General features: G+C 49.4%; 1 protein-coding gene across 50 annotated transcripts in view; it reads left to right on the top strand.

The window, feature by feature from the left end:
* Positions 1 to 14,902, top strand: part of CAMK2G (calcium/calmodulin dependent protein kinase II gamma) — a 172,035-nt gene extending 157,133 nt beyond the window's left edge. For 6 of the 50 annotated variants that reach the window (XM_037905295.2, XM_037905288.2, XM_037905296.2 and 3 more), the window contains 7 exons: positions 92 to 140; positions 2,410 to 2,523; positions 4,056 to 4,181; positions 6,817 to 6,892; positions 7,463 to 7,557; positions 8,704 to 8,949; positions 12,216 to 14,902. In XM_037905295.2, the coding sequence (XP_037761223.1) occupies positions 92 to 140; positions 2,410 to 2,523; positions 4,056 to 4,181; positions 6,817 to 6,892; positions 7,463 to 7,557; positions 8,704 to 8,936 (693 nt within the window). In that variant the 3' untranslated portion in view covers positions 8,937 to 8,949; positions 12,216 to 14,902. Of the gene's footprint in view, positions 1 to 91; positions 141 to 2,409; positions 2,524 to 4,055; positions 4,182 to 6,816; positions 6,893 to 7,462; positions 8,950 to 12,215 lie in introns of all 50 variants that reach the window. The other 44 variants (XM_043552344.1, XM_043552340.1, XM_043552336.1 and 41 more) reach the window with 11 other exon arrangements.
* The last annotated feature ends 2,263 nt before the right edge of the window (positions 14,903 to 17,165 follow it).

The raw sequence follows: 17,165 nt of genomic DNA, 5'->3' as shown, positions 1-17,165 counted from the left end.
TTCCTTTGTTTTACCCTTCCCCCATAGACAAACGGAAGTGTCTTCAATCTACTGACTTTGCCATCTAGTAACATTCTCTTGTGCCGTGCAGGGTTCCACAGAGAGCTGTAACACCACCACTGAAGATGAGGATCTGAAAGGTAGGTGATATTGTGGGACTGTGGGCAGGAGACTCTGGAGGTCCGACCTGCAGAGTTCAGTCGTCATGGTTTAACATCCCCAGAGCTGTGCATCTGATTCGGTTCTTGAGTTTGCCATGGCTTTGTCTGCCAGGCCTATTGCAGAGGGGTCATGGGTATGCACCATTCAGTCTGCTTGGAGGAAGTGGCCAGCCTGGCTTTTGGGGCATGTGAAGCCTCCATGCCCCAAGTTGTGTGTCTTGTTAGTCTCAAGGTGGGAATTCTGTCCTCACGGGCATTGGAATCTCTCCATTCCCAACCATTTACAGGCCTGGAATCTCTCTCTTTTTTCCCTTCTTCAGATCTGGAATCTAGCTGTTCCTTTCTGTGTTTCGACACAGCTTGCAGGGGATTGAGATCTCCTTGTTTCACCCCTGTTCAAGGAGCTCTCTTGTTTCCACACCCATGTCTTTTGGATGGATGTACTGTCTCTGGTCCAGGGCAAAGGGACTCTGCTCTCTCTGTTCTGTTTTCCCTTTGCAGGTGGAAATGGAATTCCCCGGCTGCCCCAGCACTGGGGCATGTTAGAGGAGAGAGATGTTAATAAAGGGGGGTGAAATTGTATACCTCTACATGACCACATTGTACAATCCTTTCTCCTTCTTGTGATGGACTTACATGAGTCAGACCTGCCTGGGCTGGAGTGCAGTGTTTCAGCAGCTGCCCAGTACACTGGGAAGTGTAAGCAAGTCAGGGAAATTCCAGCCACGCTGAAGAGGAATGTGGTGGAGGAGACAGTGCTCTCCCTGGGAGCAAATTCTGAAGTCTCTCTCTCGGGTGGGGGAGAGGCAGTAGGAAGCAGTGAGGCACAGGTGTACTCTCCCCCGTTATAACCAAAGCCTGTTCTGTCAAACACCCAGGACAGCACTAGTTCTAGCCCTGCCAGGCTCAGGGGGCTGTTCTTACTGATACCACATGAGTCAGCTGGGATGATTCATGACTCGCTGCGCAATGAGCTGCTGGTAGCCGTTCTGAGGAGTCATGGGGACCAGAGAGAGAGACAGCTGGTTGGACAAACTCTCTAATACAGGTCCAATTTCAAGGGGAGACCTGGCCTTATCACATGCTAATGCTGTAGCCCTCACTTCTGTCCAAAGTGAGGCTTGAATGAAGCCAACTTGAGGGTTGGGGACTGGATGACTCAGGAGATTAGTAATGGCTAGTGGAATATGTAGCCTCTGATCCCTGGAGACATGGGTCAGAAACCAGTTTGGACTCTTTAATCTCGAATAGATGACTGTCCACATTCTGAAGTCACTCTTCATTGAAGCCCAATACCATTGGCAATTTGTGCTTGGCAGAGGCCCAGAACTGGAGCAGTGGGTGCTGCAGGTCTGGAGTGAAGGGCATTAGCAGAGCTGTGAAGAAAGAGGAGAGGGTCGGAACTGGCAAAGCCAGGGGACCATGGGTTGGGATAAGGTGTATTGAAGGGCTATGTAGGGAACCTAAGGCTGGAATGGCAGGGATACTGCTGCTCAGAATTGGCGTTTACTGACTGAGCTGTGGGGGTATCTTCTTAGGACTTGGAAGAGCAGAAGATGCTGCGGTGAGGGGTGGTGGCAGGGAAGAAGCTTGCACAGTTACTGTCTGCACTATGCCCAGCTCTGGCTAGTACTGTTATCCCTTTACTTCTACTTTACTCCAACACTCACCAAATGCTTCCTGATTTAACTCCTCCCTCAAAGTAGTTAGCTAATCAGAAGTTGAAATCCAGTGAGAGGCTCAGAAGGAGGACCCCCTTTTCTCTATCACACACAGACACACTGCGGGTATCTTTCCCTGGTTATAATGTGCTCATCACTCGAGCCAAGAAATTCATCCTCCCTCCATTGCTATGCGAAGCTTGGAGTCCTCAGCTCCCTACACAGCCAAGCCCCTGGGGAACGAGGAGCTACTTTGCTGCTGCTGAGTTTGCATGAGACAGACTAGGCAGGTGTACAAGGACAGGCCGATGCCAATGGAGCAGTAGACAGCTTTAGGTATGTGGTCAGTGATGCCTCAGTGAGCCATTGGTTGGAGTGTAGCAGGGCTGAAAGGAGCATGCAGTTCTACATTGCACTGAGGGACCATGCCGTAGTGCAGGCTGCTTGCCTTTGTGCTGAAGGGTGCTCTTGCAGGTTTCTGTGCCCATCAATGTGGTTTCTTTAATGTTCTCCTTCCTTTCTCTTTTTTTATTTACTGAACTGCGTGTTTTGTTTGTTTTTGTGTTTTTAATTCCCTGCCATGCTAGCTCCCCCTCTCTCCACCGGGGATGGCAGCTCAGTGCTTGAAGGACGGAGGCACAGTGAGAGCAAAACACAGACTGAGTCCATGCAGTCCCAGCTTTCTCTCTGTTTCTCAGCCAGTAAGTCCAGGGGTGCAGCGCTCCACAGCATCCTTCCTCCACCCTCCCCATGACCTTCCTTTCCCCAGTTCCCTTCCAGAGGGTGGATTTTCATTTCCAGTACTTCAGCATATAAATAAATCCATCTCCCCTCCCCCACATGCTGAAATTCTCCAGAGCCCCCTGTAAAGTGGACCCTCATCCTCGCTAATTTCATTCCCCTGCTTCCCTATGGATAAGGCATGGCATTCTCTGCAGTGACACTCGCTGGGTGACGTTGCACAAGTCATGTTGCCTCTCGAGCCTCAGTTTACCCAGCTGTAAAATGGAATGAGACTGGCCTGACACTCAGAGGTGGTGTGAGGCTGAATTGTTTCCTGTTTGTGTTGAGCTTTGAGCTCCTCAGATGGAAGGTGCCATGGAAGTGCTGAGTACCAGTAGTAGAGTGAGTCACCTCGCAGGGTTCTCTGGGAGTAGGGCTGTGGCAGCTGGAAGACCCCTTCCCTGTGCCTTCTGCCGTGTCTGGAGCTCTTTGTGAAGCCTTGACTCTGGAGGCACTTTCCCTCTGCGTGTGCGTCTCTGTTGTGTGTCTCGCTCAGTGCTTCAGTGGGTTTGGACCTGAAAAATCCTGTCACTTATTGCGTGTTCTCCCAGGTCTTCCCTGAATCTGTCAGCTCTGTAGCATCCTGGCAACAGAGACACTGTAAGAGCAGGTGGTCCAGCTATCCATGCCCCTCCCTGTAGGCATGTCCTGGAACAATCTGTCTGGGTCTGTTCTCCTAGTGGCCTCACGGCCTACCCAGAGGGGACCGTAGTGGAAAAGGCCCCAAGTGTAGTGATGCCTGGAAGTATTGGGAGCCCTCCTATCAAGCTGTCTGTAACGGGTGGGAGGGAACAGCTGCCCTCTCCTCTTGTCCCTCCTTTGCTGCTCCCCATCAGACCTCCTTGTTAGCTCATTTGGTGAAGTGATTGCGCCTCCCATTTGGAAGCATCTTCAAGAATGTGTGGCTTTGATAGGCACAGTGACTGGGGAGAGGGTCCTCTGGGCCAGATGGGAAGGGAACTGATCTGTTAACTCCAAACCGCTGTGCCCCCTCCAGCACTGGTTCCTACCTTGTCCAGCCGCCCTGGCCGTGGTGCAGTGCGATGTGCTGAGCCCCCTCTCCACTGAGCGAGGAAGCATTCTCCCCTCCCACTCCTCCTGTCTTAGATTTGCAGTGATTTGGATCTCCTGCTCATTCTCCCCATCCTCCCCTGTGCTGCTCAGTCACTGACCTGAGAGGGTGGGCTGCTTCAGGGCATGCTCAGGCCAAGGCCTTTGGCATCAGTGAGATTTCCGCTGTGCTCTGAAGGATTTTCCCCTGCCCTTCTGAGCATTGTGCGGCCCACACGGCATGACAGGAGCCAGCCTGGAAGATGGGGGTTGAAGGGGTGCGGGTCTGTGTGGAGATGGGGGCTGGGACTGTGTGGTGTGCTTCTTTGTTGGTTTTATTTTGCATTCTGTTGTTGTTGGGTTTTTTAATATTATTTTAATGCTTACGTTTGTTTTGCAGCCACGCAGTCTTGTGAGGAGAAGCTTCTTGCCTGGGACAGCCCAGGGCAGACACTGGAGTTAGAGCGTGCTCAGTCGGAGCCTTTGCTAACTCCTGTAGTTCCGTTTGTACTTAACAGTGCAGCGTGTAAGTTAGTGGTTGGTAGCAGTAGTGGAGTAGTGCAACTAATTCTAGACGTCTAGTTACCCTCCTCTTCACCCTTATGCACCCTGTCCTCCTGGTCCCTGCTCAAGGGGGCCAGTTGCCCTTTCATGCTACAGCTACAGGGGTGACGTTGTAGTCGGCTAGAGGCACAGTCACATTGAGTAACATAGCTCAATTCACGTCCACACACAATCGTTTCTCCGGTTGCAGCCGTGCTACCAACTGCACTTGTGAGAGTGCATTCTGGGAGACTCCAGGCAGCTGCCCCGTACTTCCTCAGCAGCGGATGCAGTGCCTGAAGGACGTGCACACGGAGCGGCACGAGCAGCATGTGGGGCCACATGCTCTGGAAAGAGGGTTGGCCCAAACCACTTACACAGGCATGATTATTGGGTCCCAGGTACAGCCGTGTGGTGGAACACGCGGTCACTAGCCATGTGTGAACCATGCTGTCTGTGTGTACACAAGCCATGTTTAAAGCCAATCGTGCCTGGAAGTCGCTACAGACTTGGTTAAAAGTTGTAGTGTGGGCAGGGTCTTAGTTACTGTTTTGTGTTCCTCACTTGTGGAGATACTACCGGGCAACACTAGGGAAGATACAGCCGTGTGAGCCTCCCACTGGCAGCACCCAGACAGTATCATCCAAGGTGTGTGAGACAGTACATGGTGGGGAGGGTTTCAGGGACCGCTGTTGGTTGGTCCTCGATTACCCTTCCTAGAAGAGAAAGCAGGGGAGGCCGTGTTGACTTCCATCTTGACTGGGAGGCAGGAGTGCCTTGCTGTGTGAAAGCCAGGGAGTGCCCACCCTCGGAGGTAAGGGGTACACACCACCTCTGTTGCTGTGGTAGCTCAGTGCGTACAGTAAACACCGGGGCAAGGCACAGTGTTGTGTGTTGGCTTTGTGTCTGACCTGTGGAGTGGATGCTGCCATGCATGTTGAGCTGGAGACCCTCTGAGATGAGCTATCCCAAGGCTCTTGTGGCTTTAGCCCTCTTCACTCATCCCAAAGAAAATCTTTCTCTGCTCTTCCCCCAGCCCCTGGGGTTCCTTCTCGAGGTGCTGAATGTATCTGTACTCTCTCCACGGGGTGGGAGAACCCATTTGCCATTTATCCTCATAGGGAAGGCCACATTGCTCATGAATGACTTGCTCATGAAGCATCATTTCGTAGCTAACGTAATCCGGTGCACCCCCTTGATCTATTTCCCATGCCCATCGGTGCACAAATAACATACTACGCTACAGTACACCAGCCCCACTGCCAGGACCTGCTCAGTTAGTGTGACGAGCTCATGCTACTGGCCGAAATGTATCTGTGGGGAGCTGCATAGCAAAACGTTCTTGATGGATTACAGAAGTGGGTGTGGTCATGTCTCTCACCAGCTGAGATTACGCTTTTGCACCCTAACCGGGGCCAGTTGGTGTTAGAAATGTGCGGGGGGACGGGGGGGGCTTCAGATAGCTGGTGACAATAGCAACACTTAGGTTATTTATTTCATAGCTTTACAGATACCACCACAGATAGCACATCCTAGATAGTGCCAGCAGTTCATACAATACCTTCACTTATCGAGTGTGCGCGGGGGGTGGACAGATGTAGGACGCCTTGGGTCTATACGTAGATGCATGCGTGTGTACTGTGTATACGGATGAAGCACTTGGATCAGTGTGTACTCAGGTATGCGAACTGCAAAGGAAAGATTAGTTCTAGCGAGCCCCTAGGGACTGCTACTGAGAGTTGTAATAAAGCCCATTCATTGTGCGTGCTTTGCTGCAGGGTTAGCTGCTTTGATATCAGAGGTAAGGATGGCAAGACGAGGGGAGCTGGGCTGCCTACAGCTGACCGGAGAAAATAGAGAGGACTGGGACAGCAACAGGCAGTAGATCCAGCCACGTGAATGTCAGCTGAGCAAAACTGGGTGAAGTGGCAGTGCTAGTCGAGTGCTGAGTGCCCCGAAGCCAGTTACAGGGAGCTGTGTGCCAAGCATGGGCTACTGCGGGGGGGATGAGGCCCAGCCCCGTAGAGCCGGCAATTTGTTCTGCTTTAGTTGCCTCGCTAGCTTGTGGAATCTGTCCCTGCGTGTGTCCTGATGGCGTGTTTGCAGCACTCGCCATCTGGGGAGTGATGGTGATAGGTAAATTGCTGAGGGATTCTTTGGCTGCCTTGATCTTGTTGTGGCCACTGCTATATCTGGATGTCGTGGGCGCCGGGGCTTCACTTCCGACAGCTGGTGCCAGGTTTTACTTTTTCCTTTGTGTTGGCCTGTTCAGTGACCGGGGCCCTTCCTTGCAGTCCCTGGAAGCAGCCCGGGCTGTCAGGGGACGATGAGGCTCCTGGGACAGGCCTGCTTTTGGAGCAGAAAATGAGTATGAGATGGTGTCTTTATTCCCCTTCTCCCTGCATCCTGGGGTCACCATTTCCCTTTCATACCACCGACCCCGTGCCCTTGAATAGATGGCTGCCATTATCACATATCTCTGGAGTGCAGGGAGCTCCTCCTGTGAGATCAGGGTCAATGGCGTCCTGCAAATTGTCCAGTAGGAGGCGCTCGATTGTCTCACTTCCTCCCAGTCAAGGCAGAAGCATAGTTAAATTGCCTTTACTTCTCATCCACAGTGCGCAAACAAGAGATCATTAAGATAACAGAGCAGCTGATTGAAGCCATCAACAATGGAGACTTTGAGGCCTACACGTAAGTACAGTGTCACTGGGCATTCCGTTTCTACATGTCAGCCTGTGGGCAAGAGGCAGAATGGCCCCTGCCCACGAGCGAGTCACGCAGGCTGTCCAGTGCAGTGGGGTGGGGAGGGTTACGCTTCACTCTCTGACAACTGCAGCTATGGGAGTTAGAGCCAAGGGGGCTCTTTAAATGAACACTTGGTACCAGGAGTAAGGCAGATACCAAGCAGCAGAACGGGTGACCGTTAAAGGAGCACATCTGGAAGCCCTGCGATGCAGGAGCAGAGGGAGATGGGGATGATCAGTGCGGGATGGAAGGAGATAGGATTAAGGGACAGACTGTGTGTGATACATGCTTGGATGCTTGACTGGACCACAGAACTGAAGGAAACACACCAGCTCCAGGTAGTCAACATGGGTCTCAGTCCCAGGTGAGGGGTGTGTCTGAATAAGCACAAGGAGCTAGCAATATGGCACAAAATAGCTCCTGGACTTCGGGGCTGGTCCAGGAGAGGGTGACGGCTCCGAGAGGTTTATAAGGGGGGAAAATCCCTGGGGCATGAATATTCCTTTTTCTTTGCAGGAAGATCTGTGACCCAGGCCTGACCTCATTTGAACCCGAAGCACTGGGGAACCTAGTCGAGGGGATGGACTTCCACAAGTTTTACTTCGAGAACTGTGAGTGGGCAGATTCCAGCAATGCCAACAGCCCCCTCCTCCACACCTCTCTGCCCTATCTTGGGAAATGGCTGCAGTTCTCTCAGACTGTCCATGGACACCAGGGTTTAATGTGGGTGAACTGTGAAGGGTTATTAAGATCCAGCACTTTCTCTTCTCCCTCAGTGAGGTTTCTGTTTTCCTCATTTCTCTTCGCCCTAGGAATGGGCCTAGTCTGGCACAAAGTATGTTGTCGGAGTGGGAACCAGTGGTTCAAAGGGACCAAGACACTGGGTTTCCAGTCAGTGTAAAAGGGGAAAGAGACACTAACCCAGCTCAGCTGGAGAGCCCTGCCCAGTCATAGGGGTGGGAGGGGTACTCTCTGTCACACATGCCAGGACGTAGCTCTTTGCAGTGTACTGCTCTCAGAATTTCTCCAAGTTGAGGTCCCACATCCTTGGTTCAGATCCCAAACCCCTGGTGAACCCTTTGGTAACTGGGTCAGAGGGGGGACACCTTGTCCGTGTGGCTGGGAAGGCAAACCCAGCAAATGCCCTTGTGTGGCGTTGTCCTTCCCTTAAATAACACCCCTGTGGTTTCCTGTCCCGCGTCCATCCCCAGGAGTCACCACAGTGTGGGGCGAGGGAAGTGAGCTGCTATCCTGAGCTGCCGCATGTGGCTGATCTTGGGGAAAGGGCCCCCTTAGCACACACTGATCCTTGGCTTGTGAGGTGAAGGGGGCCCGCTCACCTCTTTCTCATTGTCTGCATGACAGCCCTGGAGTGCCTGTCACTCACTGTGGCCTGCTGGCACCCAGGGAGGTCCTGGCAAGCCTCAAAGGGCCCTCGCACACGGCTGTGCTGCAGGTAACATCTGAGAATGGCCCTGTAATTGAGGCACTGGCTGCACTGATGCCTGGAGTGTGGAATGTGTTCTGTGCAGAGCAAATGGGAGCTGAAGGGTCAGATAACCTGAGGGGTGAGGAGGTTGAATTCGGGGAGCAAGAGAGGTGGTTGGGTTGTGCCTCGGGAGTGTTGGGAGCAGAGATGCTGTGGCCTAGGATGCAGGTGGGAGGGGAAGGAAACGGGGACAGTAGATGTAGTGGTGTGCGAGGCCTTGATCTTCTCAATGGGGACATGAAGCTGATGGTTTTGCATGTCCCCCCAGTATTGTCCAAGAACAGCAAGCCAATCCACACCACCATCCTGAACCCCCATGTCCATGTCATTGGCGAAGACGCAGCCTGCATTGCCTACATCCGCCTGACTCAATACATCGATGGCCAGGGCCGGCCCCGCACCACGCAGTCTGAAGAGACCCGCGTCTGGCACCGCCGCGATGGCAAGTGGCTGAATGTCCACTATCACTGCTCTGGGGCCCCTGCTGCTCCGCTCCAGTGAAGATCGAACACAGGTACGCTCCAGCAGGGAGGGCAGATGACATGCCATGGGGGCTGTATGTGGCAATGAAGTATCGGAAGCCCAGAATGTTGAGAGGCCATTAACCAGGCTCTGAGGGATGGTCATTTACTATCTGGCTGCAGGCAGAGTGGAGCTAAGATAGTGAAACATTTCCCTCAGCCCTCTCTCCACCCCACGTGTCCCTTTCCCTGAGTGTGCACCATAAGGAGGTGATGAGCTCGCTCTGTTGGCAGATGGGAGTCGCACTCTGCAGGTATAGCCCCTTACTGAGGATTTCAGAGTGCTACAGCTGGATACACTCCAGGGGATACACTAGTGCTGGCTCAGCCTCCACAGGGTCGCCAGGCACTAACCTGGGGCACTTGGGTCAGGTTATGCACTCTGGCCTTGGACTGCAGAGGGAAGCCATATGCCTGGCTCTGGGGTGGAGGTGGGATTGGGTCCCTGGCTGTAATGTGCTGGCCTCCACCTCTCTGGTCCTGGGGTGCAGGCGAGTCCCATTGCCTGGCAGAAAATGTAATGAGGTCTTGGGAGATTATTTAAAGTAGGAGCGTGGGGAGAGTTGCCTGAAGAGCAACTAGGTCTGACATGGATCTTTTCTAACAACGTCAATCACAGAAAGGCAAGGAACCTGGGAAAGAGCAGACAGAAATTACAGCTGAACAGGGGTGGGCAGATTGAGATTCCAGAGGTAAAATTGCAGGAAAGTAACAGGGTGTTAGACTGAGGTGTTGAATACAAATAGGTATCCAGCCCCACATGCAAACTATAAACGTCTGCATAGTGGTGAGGAGCATAAAAGCAAACATATGTGAATGAGACTGCCTGGCAGTGCAAAAGAGCTTGACGTGACAGGTGCTCCAGGAGCATGATGCAGTGCTAAGTCAGTGGGGTACTCTAATACCTGCCTATAAACAATACAGGGAAGGACAGATGAGGTTGGAGAGGTAGGTGGGAAGTTGCTCCAGAGTTTAACAATTCCCTAGGATTTGAATGAGGCAGTGTCAAAGTAGAGAGAACCATAGACTACAATCTATAAGGATACAAATCCCAAGCCATAAGAATACAAATATATTAGAATGTTAATACTGGCCTTCTAATCAGCAAAAGGATTTTGAACATACCGAGAGAGAGCTCAAAGGCAAATAAAGCTAATGGAAATGGTAATATTGGGCAACTTAAACTAGCCATATACAAAATGGCCAAACATCACAATGGAGCAAAGTTTGACTAAACAATTTGTTGACACCGTCAAACAATTGCTTCTTGGAACAGCTGGTTCTGAAGGATACCAGTTTGGCTCAGATAACCTCTTGAAGATTATTATTTAGCCATGGTGGTTTACTTATCTCCTTGCTTTCTCTTGTGTTGAAATGTGTGCATGCCTTATGCATCCGTTCTTATGTGTGCCTACGTAGCTGTCATGCCGAGTCCAAGGATTTAAGTTTCCTAATGTTAGAAACTTTTTGCCTAGATTCTTCCCTTTTTTAAAAATGCCTTTTTCTAAATTGAGTGTCACCGGATGAGGTTCTGTATGATTTCTTCCCAGAGGATGTTGAACTTCATTATACTGTAGTCACTGTTACTAAGTGGCTCAACTGCAGCGATGTCTTGAATGTAGTCCTGTGTATTGCTTAGGACTAAAGGCTTGTCTAAACTTACAGTGCTACAGTGGCACAGCTGCACTGCTTCAGCTACCTATGCTGATAGGAGGGGCTCTCCCCTTGGTGTAGGTACCCCACCTCCCTGAGAGGCGGTAGCTAGGTTGATGGGAAAATTCTCCTGTCGGCTTAGCACTGTCTACACTGGGGGTTAGGTTGGTTTAACTGCATGTTTGGAGAATTCCCTCAGGAGTAAATGAGGAGATTGGGCTATTTCTCACTCAAATCAGCTGCTGGGCTGGAGGGTAGCAAATGGTATAGCTATCTTTGGAAAAGGTGCTTCTGGAAAGGATAGCCCTGGGACCCTCCCTTTGGTAACAAGTCACGCCGGCTGAAACAAATTATAAACCAGTGTAAACTGCTTGTGCCCATTACTGGGCTTTACATTAACTGTAACCCCCCGCAGAATTGTGGACAGCTGTCCGCAAACGTGCTCAGTATGGAGCAGTGGTCAAAAGGCACTGAGGTATTAAGATGGAGAAGGAACGGGATGGAGGATAATACTAAAATACCATAATATACATCAGTGGTTCACTCTCTCCTGGAATACTGAGTTCAGTTCTGCTCACTCCACTTTAGACAGGATATAACAGAATTACAGGGAGTCCAGTGATGAGCATAATTTAGACATATGAGAACCTCCACGTGAAGAGCGAGGCAGAGAAGAGTCAGACTGTTACCATAGAGAGGAGTCAGAGAGGACGTGATAAAGGTATCCAAGGTGGGGAGTAGTAGAGAGGAGGTAAATCAGATAGTCCTAGTTACCTTCTCATGATACAAGAATAAAAAACGGCAAATTTAGAACTGCTGAATGGAAATCCTTTTTTTAACACAACACACAGTTAGACTTTGGAATTCATTGCTACAAGACATCATTGAGGCCAGCAGCTTAGCAGGACCGAGAAAGAGACTGGTGGTATATACAGATAGGGGAAACATCCAGAGTTACATTAGACAAGATTAAATAGAAAACAAAACCGTATGCAGGGTTATGAACCCACCTCCACCAGGGCAGGAGCTGACCTGTAACTTACAGTGAGGAAGCAACTGTCCCTACGGGCAGGTCATTCCATAACCACGTGCTTTGGGGTGCCTTGCACCCGCCTCTGAAGCATCTGGGGCTGGACTTTGGACCTCAGGTTTGGTCTGGTCCAGTCAGACAATTCCTTCCACGCTGTCCCCTCTCTCTGGAGTGCTGGGATTCATCTTCCCCTCCTCTAAAGCATGATGTGAGGAGAGTTTCCCTCTGCTATAACTGAGCCCCATAGCAGAGCAGCGACTGCAATAACGGTGTCCCTTCTCACCGTACCAGCGGAGATTCGTCCTCCCAGCCTGGAGAACGGGGCTGGGTGGGAAGAAGGGTCCCATTCTGGTGTGTTGCAGGGGTGCACCTTCCCAGCCCAGGTCTGGGACACACTGTGTGTGGTGAGGTGTTCCTTCCTTTTGTATCACTTGTAGCGTTTTCTCCCTGCCTGGTATGCTGTGGGAGAGTTTCTGTATAAATTGTGCAGCTAACTTTTGGCTTTATTTCCCTTCCTTCTCCCACCCCATTCTTTTCTCTCCTTTCTGGGTGGACATTGCCGCCTCCTGGTTGCAGCAGCTTTTGGAGATACTCAGCTGGAGGGCAATATCTTCTTAGCAAGCAGCTCTGGAGTGCCTGAGTGACAGCGACGGTCATGTCCGTTTTGACGTTTAAAAAAAATTACAAATTACAAACCGGCAGCAGCCAAATGCACGAAACCCTGCATGCATCTGATGCTCCGGGCACTGCCGCCTTTCTGTTGTTTTCCATGGATCCATCGTGTCTGTTTCTGCTGTACGAAGGTGTTTTTTAAATCTAAGAGAGACATGTTGTTTGTATTAAAAAATAAAATAAACCGGAATAATGATAAATAAATGACAGACTATCCAACACCCCCTCCCCCAGGGCTGACGAAATGGCATCAACTGGAGCATCTTTCAGAAACCGAGCGAGGGGGAAAGCAAAAGGGAAGGCGAGAGAGCGCAAGGAGGAGGAAGAGAAGGCAGCTTGAGCAGCGGATTGCTGAACTCTGCTCCACAAAGGCAAGGTGGAAGCTAACATTGCATTCAGGCTGTGCTGTGACTTTAATCAGTGAGCGGTGGCGAGGAAACACTGGAGGGGCCTGAATGAAAAATGGGAGGGAAAGGTGGAGGAATGACACTTCTCCACTTCCCACTGCCCAGCGGACTGACTTCAGCCCGAGTTTCTTCTTAAGTCTTCAGCGTGGTGCGGATGCTGCGGAAAGCTGGCTGCTCAGCCGCCAGAGCCCACAGACTTCCTAAAAACAAAACGGGATGTCGAGTAAAACCAAGGCTGGAAAAGGGGACTATAAAAAATGGCTTAAATAAAAAATATAAATAGGAGCTTGCTCTTGAGAGATCCTGGTTTTAGAAGTGGCCACCCCCTGGCCAAACACGAAGGTTTGCGGCCTGCTGACAAAAGAAGTGTTAAGAGCAAAGGTTTTAGAGGAAGAGGGTACATGTATGGGATTTCTTTTATGGCTTTTCTTTTTCTTGTAGCGTAGCTGAGATCCGCAGTGCTGAAGAACACGTTCCTTAGGAAGCAGATGAGAAAACTAGTGTTCTGTTCTTTCATGAAGATTCACGCATCCACCTCTATGTGATGCATCATTAGCTTGTGTTTGATACTGAAATATATGCACCCATAGAATTAAGGGGCTCACCGGCTTCCAGTTTGATTATTTTTGTTTGTTTTTTTGTTCTCTGGTAAAATAGTAGAGGGAGCCAGCAACCCAAGGCAGGTGCGTCTCCCCTCCCCCCCCCCCCCACCTGTTTTGTAAGTGTCATGTGTCCTGGTGTTTTTTTGGATAGCTTTTCTGTTTTTTAATGGTCATGATGTAACTCATAAAACAATCCGCTCAGAATCTCAGCAAACTCGTAGATAGAGGGCTTCAGGGCTCATGATACAGAGGGGAAAGGTAGTTACTACAGACCTTCTGATGCTTGTCCTTTAGGCAAATTCATCTTCCTTCCTTTGTTGGGGGATGCTGTCCGTTTCCTTTATTTGCTAGAAGGGGAATGTTGAATTATTTTGTTGACTTGTCTGAATTAATCCTGGCCCAGAGAAGCATAAGGCCTTTTTTTTCGTAGATTCTCTTAGCACTAAGAGGCCCCCTGATTTCTGTGTCCTGATCAAGAGGAGGGCAGGGACTTCGTCATTATTGTGGGATATTGGCATGAACTTTTAGCTGAAGTCCCTCCATCTACAAATCACTAAATTTGGTCCTGGGGCTTTACAGTATGTTATCCCTACACTCCTGAGGGACAGAGTAAACAGTATATTAAAAGGAAGGCAACGTTGTAATGGATTCTAAGGAAAAAGGAGGGCTAAATTATATCTTGATCCTTTTTCAGTGGAATGATGGGAAGGACCTGTAAGCTGTAGCATTGAGTGGAGTTACTGCCTTTCTCTGGAACTCCCTCCACTCCCCTTTAAAGGAAAACTCTTAGGTCAATCCCACACCATGATTAGAGCAGCTAATCCATGATGCAGGAAAAGGCCATTCATACTTCCCAGGGTTTGTCTGGACAAATAGTTTTCTTCCTTCCTCCACCATCCCAACTGCATGTGTGGGTGTGGTGGGGACTGAGACAGGAGGGAGTGAACACTGTCTCTTATCATTTCGGAACATTTTTAGGAGGGCAGTAAGCTAGTGAGTCAGGCGGAGAGGAAAAGCTTTGATATTTTCAGATTTTTTTTTAAAAAAGTCACACAGAGAGCAAACAGGACATTACAATTATGCAGTTTTTAAAGAGAAATACAAAAAGTTATGCATGCCTTCTTCAGGTCTGATCTTTCCTTGTCTCTTTACCTATTGATTATTAATGTTTAAAAAAGACCCTCTGTATTTAGTAACTGCATCTTTCAGAGAAAACTTAAAAAAGAAAATGGTTGGGTTGTTTTGGTTTTGCACAGTCTTGGAGACAAGCTCTCTGTTTGTTCTTTTAAGTTAATGAGAACCTTAGCTTGGTATGGCCATTATCAGACATAGCTGTACACCTTTAGCATTCTTAATGTTCTCTTACGGGGCTAATATAAGCATCTATATAATATATATTATAAATATCACATTTTAAACAGGAAATGGAAGGCGTTTGATGCAGAATTTTTGCATGATATAGAAATAATTAAAACAAAATTAGCTAGTGTTTGTTTGGTCTGAATGTTGGTAGAACCTTCATAGCTTTGTTACAATGAAACCTTGAATTGAAAATATTTAATAAAATAACATTTAAACAGGGCATAAAGTTGAATGGCATTCCTTTCTTCTGTGTACCAAAGGACAATGTGGCGTTGAGGATTTTGGGACACAATCTTTTCTCAGAGCTATGTTTTTGGAGCAGCAGATCTATAGGTGGCATTTGTGATCACATGCGATTCTTCTGCTAATGTACGTGTGGGTCTACATGCATAACAAATAGGTGGTTGCTGACCTTCAGAAAAGACATGGGCAGTGGAACCTTCAGGAGTAAGTCCCAGTAGTATGGTCCAGTGATCCTGGACTGGGCATCCGTCCGCAGACCTGAGTTCTCTACCTGACCCTTCCACTGACTTGCTGTATGACCTTGGGGATGTCCAAGCCTTTGTTTCCTTTCCCCACCCTATGTGTGTCTTCTCTGCTTAGATTACAAGCTCTCTGGGGAAGAACATTTCTCTTGCTATGGGTTTGTCAGGCCTTGACATTTTTAACTCAAGTTAATTGATAGCTAACTCATAGAATCATAGACTTTAAGGTCAGAAGAGACCATTATGATCATCTACTCTGACCTCCTGCACAAGGCAGGCCACAGAATCTCACCCACCCACTCCTGTAACAAACCCCTAACTTATGTCTGAGCTATTGAAGTTCTCCAATCGTGGTTTAAAGACTTCAAGGTGCAGAGAATCCTCCAGCAAGTGACCCTGCCCCATGCTGCGGAGGAAGGCGAAAAACCCCCAGGGCCTCTGCCAATCTGCCCTGGAGGAAAATTCCTTCCCGCCCCCAAATATGGCGATCAGCTAAACCCTGAACATGTGGGCAAGACTCACCAGCCAGACACCCAGGAAAGAATTCTCTATAGTAACTCAGATCCGGTACTCCACCAGAAATGTGATGGGGTTCAAAAAGGACAAGTGATCTGGACACTCCAGCAGTGTTTGTTCCAGGACACACGTCCGTGGCTTGGTCGAGATTAAATCACAAAAAAATTGTGTCCTGGAGCAAAGGTCAGGGGAAGGCTCACACTATAAACATGTTGGCCGATGAGTTAAAACGATAGTCTAGGTGTACCCCATCTGTCAGTACAGTACCTGTTTTGACAGGGCCCCAATTGTGGCCAGTCCGTAATACAAATAATATTTCAGTCGACTTTTCACACCGCCTAGGCCTTGTCCCCACCAGCATTTTTCTTAGTCCCCCACCCACCACCGCTGCCCGTGTTGCCCGGCCTGTGCTGCGCCACAAGTGGTAGCCATGACGGCCGTGGTAGCCATGACGGCCATGTTAGCATACACAGGGTATCAACTTCTTAACGCGTTTTTGTCAAGACCTGCTCAGAGTCAGGCTAGTAAACACAAGGGTAAAAACACCAGTGCTCGGCTCCATTTGTGTGCTCCCTGCTACCACCCGTGGTGGAGCTGTGCTGGCAGGAGTGTAGCAGTGAGTGAGTGAGTGCGTGAAACATGCTCATGTAGACAATTTTTCTCTCCCACTGTGAGCGTTCCATTGTGCGAATCCCCTTGGAAGGTAACTATTATCACCTATCAGGTAAGTGTCAAGGGCCACTTCTCAATGGGATTATCGCGTCTCTTCCCGAGCGCGAGGAGAATTACCCCTGCACCAGGGGGTGGGTAAAGAGCAGTCTGTGCTGTAGCTGCTCTCTGCTGGGAATTAAAATATGGCCTTCCAAGGACTCCTCCATTGATGCCAGTGCCCCCCTGAATTACAGGGAAGAAGAGAGGCCCTGCTATCATTTCTGGTGTTGAGAGACAGGATCACTTGCCAGGTAAGCCCTAAACCACAACAGAGAGATTTTTGGAAGAAAAGTATACTTCAGTGTGGCCCAGTATACACTGAAAATTACCTCTTGTCCACAGTGGTAGTAATGGTTTCTCCATGACTGGTCTTGAAATCTGTTTTAACTGCCAGTGTAAACAGGAGAAACCATTTCAACACTGTTACAGAAAGCCTGATAGAGACAGTATTTCCCTAGCATGGATGGGGTCTTTGACAGGGTCTGTGCACATGTGTGTCAATACATATTTATACTGTATGCATGTGAATTAATTGCATATAATTTGCACCTTTGGCCTCTTCACCACCTGCAATCTTTCCACGAATCCATCTCTGCCAGGACATCAATAAAATTCCATACTTCTGATTAGTTACCTCAGAGCAGCTATTAAAACCTTTCACAAAAGTGTTTTCTTCCCACTAGATCAGCCCATGGCAGGATCTGAGAATGGCCCCGCCTACAGGCCAAGATTGGCAATAACTAAGCTGGGGGGAGAGGTAGATACACTGGA

Source organism: Chelonia mydas, chromosome 7 (assembly GCF_015237465.2).
Source record: "Chelonia mydas isolate rCheMyd1 chromosome 7, rCheMyd1.pri.v2, whole genome shotgun sequence".
NCBI classification, from domain to species: domain Eukaryota; kingdom Metazoa; phylum Chordata; order Testudines; family Cheloniidae; genus Chelonia; species Chelonia mydas.
Note: the sequence above shows the minus strand (reverse complement) of the source record. Positions and strands in the feature narration are given on the sequence as shown.